The 11,205-nt window shown below is 37.0% G+C and overlaps 1 protein-coding gene across 1 annotated transcript in view; it reads right to left on the bottom strand.

Moving 5' to 3' along the window:
* Positions 1–1,528: 1,528 nt before the first annotated feature.
* The window catches only part of MLLT3 (MLLT3 super elongation complex subunit), a 121,687-nt gene continuing 112,010 nt past the window's right edge, over positions 1,529–11,205 (bottom strand). The window contains exon 12 of the mRNA XM_039567498.1: positions 1,529–5,143. Coding sequence (XP_039423432.1) covers positions 5,012–5,143 — 132 coding nt within the window. The 3' untranslated portion in view covers positions 1,529–5,011. The remainder of the gene's footprint in view (positions 5,144–11,205) is intronic.

The raw sequence follows: 11,205 nt of genomic DNA, 5'->3' as shown, positions 1-11,205 counted from the left end.
GAATTATCACAGTAGAAATATTTTTAGCAAATATTTCCTGTCCTTTTCCTCCCCGAAAGAGATAGGCTTTATTTCTAGGTCTTACTAAAAAGCTGTATCTGACATCTTCACAAACCCACTCTTTCCTAACCAGGACTCAGACCTTGCATTCTGTCTCTCTGTGAGCAATGATAAAAGGTAATAATTTATTCCTTGCTGTGATGAGAAGGGTGAAGCTTACTAACAGAAATCCCAGCTTTATAGCATCTGTTCTCTGAAGGAACATAGAAAAATGCATAACCCATTTGATGGGAAGATTCAGGAAATGGTTACTTCCAGTCAGAATTATACTGAATGATAATAAAAATACATCTGCTGCATTCACAGGCCTACATTTGACTTCACTCAAATTTCCAGACTGGAAAAATTAAAAGTAAATGAAAAATGCAAGATTATCACTTTGCAGTACAATCAGTCTGGCTGAGGCAAAACATAAGACTGTAAGTCAGATGCAATAGTGAAACAAATGTGAAACAGACATTAGCATCCCAAACAATAAAACAGCCTAAATGTTTTTATGTTGCTGCAATCTCAATCTCCCTCTGCTCTACTCACCAACAACTGCAGCATATTTTACAGTAGCAAACCAAGGCAGTTGTATTACTGCATCTCTTCTTTACACCTTTTTTTCTTTCCCCCCACTCCACCCCACACCCCAGGGCCTTGTTCTCACTGTGGTAATACTTCTCTTTCCTGTCTAGTCACAGTGGCATTTCTTGCTGCTCAATCAAATGCAAGGCCCTTACAGTGAGTATGCTTTGATGTTAATTTATCTGTCCAGACACAGAGCCAGCCTTGTAAATGTCATTGGTTTACCAGCATTAGTGCACTGATTAACTCCCAAGCATGCGCTAAAACACTGCAGATATACATGTTTTAGGATATATGTGTTTTAGTCGCTGTTATCTGTTAGTAAGGCTTTTATGCGCAGCAGTAAAACATCGTACAGTGTACAGAACAGCTTCCTGGTGTACACTACATTCTGCTGTACACTGCTTGACAATTAAGAAAACCATCAAGACTCATTAAAACACATGCTTCACACTTGCTGAACTTTGGAACATGTCTTATTTCACTGCTTATTTTTGTAGTTCCTGCTAGCTCCTGCTGTGGCTGAAAACCCAACAAAATTTTCATCGTGATGCTTAGTTTCTGCAAACCACGGACCAATGAGCAAACACAAAACAGACTCTGTAGACTGAAATAAGAGTTTACTAAAAGATAGTTTGTCATTAAACTGCAAGTGGTAAAATAAGGGATATGGTGTATATGAACAAATCAAACATCCTATCATCAGAGTAAGATAATGCATACAAAAACCCCAAATGAACGAGGCAGCTTTCACTTCAGACAGTTCTACAGCTTTCCCATCAATTTTGCAAATTAAGTAACAGGTCTTGAAATCAATGGGTCATTCAAGACACCCCAAAACACTGGTATAGCTTCTAGGAAAGGAAGATTGTACCAAGTAAGGACCAAGGACTCAAACTAGATTGTGAAAGTACTTTATTTCACTGTGAGAATGGGAAAGAAGAACAATGGGTCAGGCAAAACCCAAGAACTTGTAATTTCCTTCCCAGAGACTAAAAGTAACTTTAATAGAAATACACTGGGCTCTCCAAATGCACTGTACTGTGTGCATTTTGTTTCTGAAATTGAAAGCACAGACTTTTCCTAAAAATACCAAACCAATGAAGAGAGAGAGAAATGATCAACCATTTCTTACAGTCCAAAGCTGAAGACTGAGCACGGGTTTAGTTTTACCTTGGAAGACTCTCTTCACTTCAGTGTACGAGAGGAGGAAAGGAGGCCCCTTCCTCATTTCTAGCTCTTTTTCTTTAGCATGGACTAAGATGGCCTTCAAATTTAGATGATACTGAAATTTTTGTAAAGCCTCTCAGCTGATTAGATTTTGTAAAAAAAAAAAACCAAAAAACCAAAACTTGTCTACCCAATTGGACATCCACTTTCTGAGGAGGAAAGTTACTAGTGAGAAAACTGTCTTTGCTACTGGATACAACTACTGCTCTAGTAACAGTGACTCACACTGAGGATTACGTTAGATATTGGAATTTACTTCTAATCTCTGCCTGTCTGGTCCAAATTCTCTCATATAACTGTTTTAAACAGCTTTATGTTAAGTAAACTCCAAAACATTTGTTGCCAAAACACTCTAACCCATCCCAAAAATCAATGCTCATAGATGTTACAGACTTCTTAACGGGTCTACCCCTTCTAAAGGGTATCTTCTTGTTTTTCCTTTAAGAGAAATATGAATGTCTGAAATTAGGTGAACATATTTACTTTGTTTCCATATACAAAATTAGATGAAAATAGCTAACTTTAAAATTTAGATCAAAACTTAGTCACTCTATTTCTATCAGAGTGTCGTGAAAAAGTCAACACACACATTGACAACAACAGTCTATTTTCTTCTCTCTCTCATTGAATTAGAAAATTTAAGAGTTTAAGGACGATCCACAGCTTGCATGAAATTCAGCACTGATTTGATACCGTAATTGCTGTCATCTCCCTTTTATGCCTATTCACCTAGTTTCTCTTTTCCTCTCCCCCTGTTCTCAGTGTATAATAAAGCTTATCTGGTATTTTAAGGGTAAAATGATTCATTTCACCATTTCTAAAAAAACAGTGCAATAGTCGTACTAGAAGTATCCCCTTCTGAAACTCAATGAGTCTTTACCACAAGACTTAGTTAGAAAAGTCTAAATGGACAAAGTTCCATATACATCTGGTATAACTAAAAGACAGGAAAGTTGAACACACATTTGTAGACCAAAGGTTTTTAAGGTTGCTTTTAGATTACCAAACATTTTTATATAAAACAATCAATAAAAATTGAAGTTTATCCCCTTTACATGCACCCCTTTTCCCTTCCCCATCGTCACCTGCCTTCTGTCAATAGTAAAGTTAACATTACACTCCCTCTCCTCCATCCCCTCCCCAATTGCACATTAAGACATGGACTTAAAAGAACAACATAACGCTTCAAGTATGCTTCATGCCAATCATCAATAAGAGTCATAACATTACTGAAAAAGTACACTTATTCTTCGGAAGCCTAAGGAGGACTTCCTGTGGAGTATGATCAAACAACATTTTAAATAAGAAAAAAGCCCCCAAACCCAATACGTATCGTGCCCTTTCAAAAAGAGTAAAGTGTAAAATTTTCTTTGGACTTAAAGAAACAGTATTGAGATTCACCATCTGAATAAGAAATAACCCCAATAGTTTTTCAGTGCTGCACAAACTGTGCACATGAAACAGTAAGTCATAAAGATACTACTGTTCAGCTCTACACATAGAGACTACATGTGGCATATAAGCATACACATGACATACTGGCCTGTCTAGTAACAAGATACATCTTTTAGTCTGGTAAACCTGAATAAACCTTTGCATCCAGAAGTATTTTAAAAATTATTATTTTCTCTTTTCATTTAGGAATTTGGATTTTTAATATAAGGATGATGATTTCATCAAGAAACCATCAGCAATGTGAGAGCATGAAGCATTGATGTGAAACTGAGTACACATACTCTCATTTGATGCATAAATGAGGATCCTGATTTTAAGAAACAATGGATGGTGTGAAAGAATACTTATTTTTATAGACAAGAAATTCTTCTGGAAACATAATCAGGTTATTGAACAGATACCAAAATCTGGAAAGTTTAAAAAGCATATATGCATGTGTGTCTGTGTGTATATATATATATACACACACAGGTGTGGTATACATATATATATAAACACACACATCTAGATGATATCATACATGTATTTATTCCAACATTTAACTGTATAACAACACATTTTTTTCATTTCAAATAAAAGGTTTTAATTTAGCAGTTGTAAAAAAACAAATGAAATAAGAAAAAAATCCCCAAAACAAACTAAGCAGATCATATACTATATGAACAAACAAAAATGTTATGCAAAAAGTTTTATGGTAGAAGTGAATCACACACTGGCAGCAGAAGAGTGTTGAAACTCAAAGTAATAAATAGCTCCAAATTTAGAATTTTCTACAACATTTTCTTTAAAGACAGGACCAGTACTTTTTCTTCTATGATGAGCTCCTGCAGAACACCTTCACTCTAATATATATTTTATTTTGCAACATTTAAATGGACACAAGAATGTAGACTGCAAGAGTTGCCAGATTCAGGACAGTATACATAACATTTTTTGTTAAAAGTCTTACTGGTTTATTCACTGAGGCTAGACAGCAAGTCATATGAACCTATTTGGTGCACTTTTTAACCATGGTCAATATCAGTAGGCAGATAAAATCAAGGACCTGTAGTCCAGCTTGCTGTGGTCCAACCCACTGTGGTAGACAGGAAACGAAATATAGGACCACTGCTTGGTCACCAAGTTTTTATCTTGTTTCCTAGAACTGCAGAGGTGGAATCAAGACTGTAGTGTTTTAATTGACTAAAGAAAGACAGCAAGAAGTGGCATTTTAATATGAATAATGTTACTAGGCTTGTGAAAGTACTGCATCAAAAGAGCACACAAGGGACCCCACTACTTGCAATATCTGGTAGTGTCACTCAGTGACTCACTGACTTTAGGATACATGTATGCAATAATAAATAGATCAGTTATGTAGTAAGGCAGTGTGTTGAACATGCATTCATCTTGTGGACTTGAACACCACAGAGAGAGATACATGATATCATACACATTCATTAGGAACAAGTATTTTTTGTTTGTTTTCCTGTGTTTGTTTTTCAAGGCTATCCAGGCAAACTCTTCCAGAGCATTTTCTTCTTGAGAAGAGTGGTCCTCTGAGTCTCGTCACTTTTTCTCTCCCTTATCAAGAGACTGGCTTTAAGGAAAAATGAAAGCTGAAGAGGTTTTTGTTTTTTTCCCCCTCCATTTTGGTCGCATCATTCTGCAAATGTCATTTAAAGAACAGTTTTTGATGCAGCCATATGCTGAATCCTCAGGAGGTTCCAGATGTTTCCAGATAACTCTGTAGTTTACGGACTGTGGTTTTGTCCAGTGAACAAAGATCAAAGTCAAAGGTTGTATTTGTGATATGAAAGTGTCCAGTTTCTTCTATAAGATTTACTATCTGAAAGAAAAGAAAAGATGCAGTTGGAAATTCCAGTAGTTTTACATGCCCAGTGAAATTATTAATAAGTACCATGTGAAAGGCCTAAAATGAGTCAAACTGCCCCAATATTTGCAAGTTTAACCATTATCCTTATCATTTGCTTCCTTTCTGACATGCATTATGTCAGGTCCAGACTACAGTACCTTGGGTTTTCTTTTTAGATCATCATCAACCATAATGTCAGGATACCTATCTGCTGTTCCAGCAAACATTAGCATTGACAACGTATTTTTCAAATGTTCAAAGAAAATCTGCTTATTTTCTAATTCAGTTTAAAAAAACAAGGGGGGTGGGGGGGCAACATTATACCCTTAAGCTCAAACAAGTAATTTTAAAAATCCCAGGTAGATCTCTGAAATATTTATTATGTGCATAGCTGCTAAGCAGGTTACAGTAGGAAATAATTGGCATAAGGCTTTCTGCAAGCAAGAGAAAGAAATAAATCCTTAGAGTCTAGTCCATAATCAAACAAAAAATACATTCAAGAGCTCTTACATGAACTGTTAGTTCACACACTAGCAGTCACTTTTTGAGTGACAGAGTTAAATCTACTTTTTTTTTTAGCTATATCAACCATGGAAGGACTCCTAGCAAGGTCATAACATCACTTAGGTTGTGGGGTCTTCATTCTCGGAGATATTCCAAAGTCACGTGGCATAGTCCCAGGCAACTGGCTCCACATGACCCTGTGACCTTCAGAGATTCCTTCCAACCTCAAACATCCTCCAATTCTGTGAAATCAACAGCAGATACCTAACTTGTGCCTTTATGCAGTTGTGACATTTTTAGTCTCTGAACTGTAGCCTATAATTTTAAAGAGTGCTCATACTCAACACGGAATTGCTGTAAAAATAATTCCAGATATGTTAAGTTCCAGGATGCACACCTACCTTGGAAAAAACACTGAGCATCTTGAAAAGCCAAAGCATTATTTGTTATGGAGGGCTAACACAGCGCCAACACACTGTTGATATAAATCTCTTACGTGCTGTTTTGAGACAGACATGCCAAGAGCACACAGAAAGGTACCCCACCCTGAGGCAGCCTCTGGGTAGCTCATGGACCGACAGAGCAACACTGCTCTTCTCAGTCCTTCCAGCCACCCCTTGTGCAGCACTCAGGCTGCACTCCAAGTCCTGTCTGCAACGTCCAATTTGAAATCCATTTAGTTTTGGGGCTTCCACAGGCACCTCCACTGAAACACTACTGCAAGATATTCCTTGATTGTTTTGAGCTTTATTACTCTGACTGCAATTCCTTTTCCACAGCTGGAGCAAATACAGATGTATGCACACATGGGTTATAGAATGTACCTTAAAAAGACAAATATGGTAGGAATAACCAGCTTCACAAAGAACAATGAATTTAAACTAAACATTTTGTAGTTTTCTGCTCTCCATGTCATTATATAAACAGATATTTTTTATTCTCAGACCACAGAAGTAAAGACTATGTTGATGATAAATGAAATATGAAATGTGTATTGTCAGGCATGGAATGACACAGCCCAGGACAGATTAAATAGACTGGAAACAAGATGAAATAATAAAAGGAAAATGCTTGTTACAATGAAAATCTCCCTTTTCAATCACCTTTTATTTTCAAAGGTGGGGAAAAAAAAAAAATAAAATCCATTTAATTTGGTTTGCAGCTGTCCAAAACTCTTAAAGTACTGGAAAAAAATCCTGCTTTTATTAACACGTCATTTAAATCTGTACCTCTTGGTTTCAATTTCTTTTCCGTATCGGAATTTTTAATCTAAAATGACTAACTTAATTTGTTCATTTGTTGATTCACAGATTCTTGTAACACTTTTCCATCCCCTACTGTTCTGCAGTTGACATGAGAAAAAGAAATCCAGTGGGAAAAACTGATTGATACCAGAAGAAAACTTTGATATGTATTGTTATTCTCATTTTTGGCACTCTCTTGAGCCTCATCTAAGAAAGAGGCAAAGGTAAGCAGTCAATCCAGCCTCCTTTTGTAAAAGTTCGGAATCTAATCTTCAGAATGCTCTTTGAATATCCACAGTGAGACAAATAAACGGCTGCACAAGAAGTTTACAGAAGCAGAGGCCAAGAAAATGTAGCTATGTTGAACAACTCTGTCTAATGCTTGCTTGTGTTACTGTGGAAGACTACCACCCCCGAGTAACCCCCACTGCAATATACTTGATTTTAGAAACAAAGATTATACAAAAGCGTTAACACATGTATTTTTAAACAGCACTGCATATTTTAAGAAATGGATAAGGACTTCTATTGATCAAGTTCCACTTTGGGCTTTTAAGCTCTAGGTCAAGGGAAACATAAACATTTTAAACATATCCCTCATCCAGCCCCCAAGAGAGATACAGTCGCTATGTCTGGGCACCTGGCAAATGACTGAAATGAACCCCAAAGGCTTTAATGGATGTACAAAAATGTATCAAGATAAACCCAGACAGCTCAATGAAAAACACCTGCCTGTGTGCCAGTCAATGAGGAGTTCATGACTTACTACTAGTATTAGCATATGCATCCTTGTGCTATTCAGAAATTCTTCAAACAGAATAAAAGGTTAAGATTAGTTGCTAGGATGTCTGACAGTTCTAACATTATAAATACAGCATTAAAATGTTTTATTCTGAGAGCTCAGCCTGCTAAGAACAAAAATACCCCATTTGTTCCTGCTGTATAAGCTTTGCTTTTCTGCTGTAAATTACGTCTCTGTTTACATAATGTCTCTCCAGCTCAGTTTCATCATTATCCATCATAGTATAACTATTTATCAGCCTTTAAACAAGCAAATGAGTGTGTTTGTATAAGGAAGCCAAAGTGCAACTAATGACAGTCATTTTTCAATTTATGGAGGGTTTTAGGCCATGTGATAGTTTCCAGACCTCCAAGCTGCCCCTGGCAGAAAATTCTAAGAAGATAGTTGCAAACCAAAGTTAAGCACCTTGTGGACATGAGCAATGTAATTTTCCGCCATGCTGCATACTCATTTTTTCCTTATGCCTGTGCTGCCTAGTGCACTGGCTTTCAGATTTTTTACCCGCTGAAGATATGACTTCTGATGCCTCAAAATAAGATACAAAGTCTTACCAGAAATGTTGCTGCCTTTTGTGGGGTCATGCTAACATTTTCTGCACTGAAAATGCAGAGTTAGAAACACTGCTTTAGCTAGCCAAATTTGAATATATTGGACATGCAGCATTAACATCTGATTGCAGACTCAGTTAAAAAAAAAAAAAAAGCCTCAGCACTGTAAATTCCAACCTTTTTCTTTACACTGGAAGATGTGGTAGAGAAATTTGTTTGTAAATGTAATTTCAGACCAGTTTCTGTCTTGACAAGGTCCAATATTCATATAAGAACTGCTCAGGTGATTCTCAAAGGACTAATTTCTTGGTCAAATGTTCTTTTTCACATGTCTTCTCCCTCTCAGGAAATTCTTGTATGTCTGTAAGTAGCGTTTAACATCAAAATTACTTCACTATGTATCTAGGCACTTGCAGTGCAGTATCACATCTCTCCTGTCTTCTCCCTTTCTCAGCTTCCTTTAACAAAGTGTCTCAAAGAGAAATGCCTCTCTTGGTAAAGAGCTACATTCACAAACAGATACATTTTTCTCATTTCCAATTTGGCTGCATTCCTGTTTCCTGTCATGCCTATGGACTTGGTAACAACTGGGATTGGAAAAAAAAAAAAAAAAATCCTTTTCATATCCCTCAGTGTAAGTTTGAGAAGCCGGTGCTTTTACATCATATCAACGCCTTCACCATTCTTTTGCAAGTCCCTTCTCTGAAAATTCTCTCAAAGTCTGTGTGCAAGAGACTTACCTGCCCTAACATAAACTAACAAGATGACAACTGCCATCCAGGAACACACGACTCCATCACCATCCCACTTCATACCAACACTACCTCTAAAATGCTTGCAGCTGTCTACAATTTTCTGTTGCATATTTTTGCATTTGATCCCTCTTCTCACGCAGTAACCATAATCCCGTTATGCAGTTTTGCACCTTGCTGTTCTCACCTCTGTACTTCCAACAATCTCTATATCCTTGTATTTCTTAGTCTAGAAGTTTCATAGTAATTCCTAGAAACTTTCTCAGCTCTGTATCTTTTCAATTTCTGTGCATACTGGAAGTATTTTACATTAACTACATAGCTGCAAAGCAATAAGGACATTAAGATGGAACGGCAGATTATTTTTAACATAGAGAAGCACTGATTCTCTGCAAGTTATCCATTCAGTATTGGGAAGATATTTCTGTACATGGTTAAAATCATATGAATTAATGAATTGCAGAATATTAAGGGATTAAAGGTTTTAGAACTAAGCTGTGTTTCGTTTTATAGCAGCATAGACCATTCACTAGTGAAGACATGCTAACAGACTACTGGTAAGTAACTTAGCTCTTCCACTGACTCCTGGTAGACCTCTGTAGCCCGTATTATGCTGTTACCAGCAGAACTGAAGCAATGTCCCAGCCTGCAGAGTCTGGCCATAAATCCAGCTTTCACTGGGGCTGTACCAACAGCCTGCAAATTCTCTGGACCACGGGAAACAATCTGCACGAACAATTTCCCCCAGGAAGGCAACACCAGTTCTACATCAACCAAACCTTCATAATACAAGTAATAATGTATAAGTAATCATGGATTACAGCATTAAAATACCTCACTGTGAATGCAAGTTGTGAGGCAAAGTTCGTGAATGAATGCTTTCTCTGGTTTAATAAGTAGTCTCCAGAGGAAAAAAAACCGTCTAGCTTAAAATGAATAAGAATATACTCTTCTTTTTCATTTACTCAGAATAGGATACTCTAACTTTCCAGCTCAGTTATGTTTCTTTTAATATGATTTTTCCTTGTATTAGTAACATCCCACAAAGCTTACTATAACAGTGCTCCAATATTAGAATGAAGACAATTTAGAAGACAAACCCATTATTTTTCTAACAAAGACAAATACTTCTTCATCACCAAATAAATGCTGCTAGTGAGAAAGAGAATGAGGGGTTCAACTCGAAGCACTTTACTTACTTTGAAAATATTTCTTAGGATGGCTGAATAATTCCAATTGGAAAGGATTTTGCTAGTCCCAGCCCCTGCTCAGAGCAGGCTCAGTTGTGGAGTCAGATCTGGCTACTCCAGGCTTATCCTGTCAGGATTTCAAAAGCTCTAGACCACCATAATGGGAAAAAAAGAAGGTTTCTTGCTTGTTGCTATATCTGCTTTGCATAAAATGTTTTGAAGTTGATTTTCTTTTTCAAAATTCCACATGAAGCCACCTAAGCCCTACAGTCTGGTCTGGAGGCTGTCTATACAGCCCCAGTGAAAGCTGGTTTCATGGCCTGACTGCCCAGGCTGGGTCAGTGGCTCAGTTCTGCACTGACAGCTGATAACAGCAGTACTGGACACAGATGTGTATCAGAAGCGATACCATTTGGAAGCTATGCCTTGGATAACTGGGGAAGTAAGTGCTCAGGAAGCAAAGATAGGGTGTGAATTTACAACACAGAGGCTTTTCCGGATTCAATTTTCATGTGAACTCTTTGAGAATTAATGAGTAATGTGAAGTGGACAAGGCGTTGCAATTCCTGTCTTTTAGCTTCCTGCAAAATAATTTCCCAATGTAGATAAAAATTTGGCTTTGCCACCACTCTGAAAGCATGCTTTGAACTAAAGCCTTTGTAGTAAAAGGAAATTTGGAAGGCAAAAATACATTAAATATGAAGGGTAACCAATATGCATCATTGTGTGTTATAAGATGAAATCTGACAAAGCTATCAGAATTCATCTTTAATTAAGAATATCCTTAGCCAAGATTTTTCTTTTCAGTGACCTCTCAATAGTTTCCTCATCTTTAGTCACAATATTGAGCCTGAACTAACAAAGTGGTTAATGCTGGAGCTTGCAAAATATTGTTAATACACTTAGTCGAGAAATTTGACAAGTGATTGCAATCATTTAGAAGTGGTAAAAATTTTCCTCTTTACAACATCTCTGAAACTGGGACATAATTGTGC

This window comes from Corvus cornix, chromosome Z (assembly GCF_000738735.6).
Source record: "Corvus cornix cornix isolate S_Up_H32 chromosome Z, ASM73873v5, whole genome shotgun sequence".
In the NCBI taxonomy this organism is placed as follows: Eukaryota; Metazoa; Chordata; class Aves; order Passeriformes; family Corvidae; genus Corvus; species Corvus cornix.
This window is presented reverse-complemented; position numbering and strand designations above follow the sequence as displayed.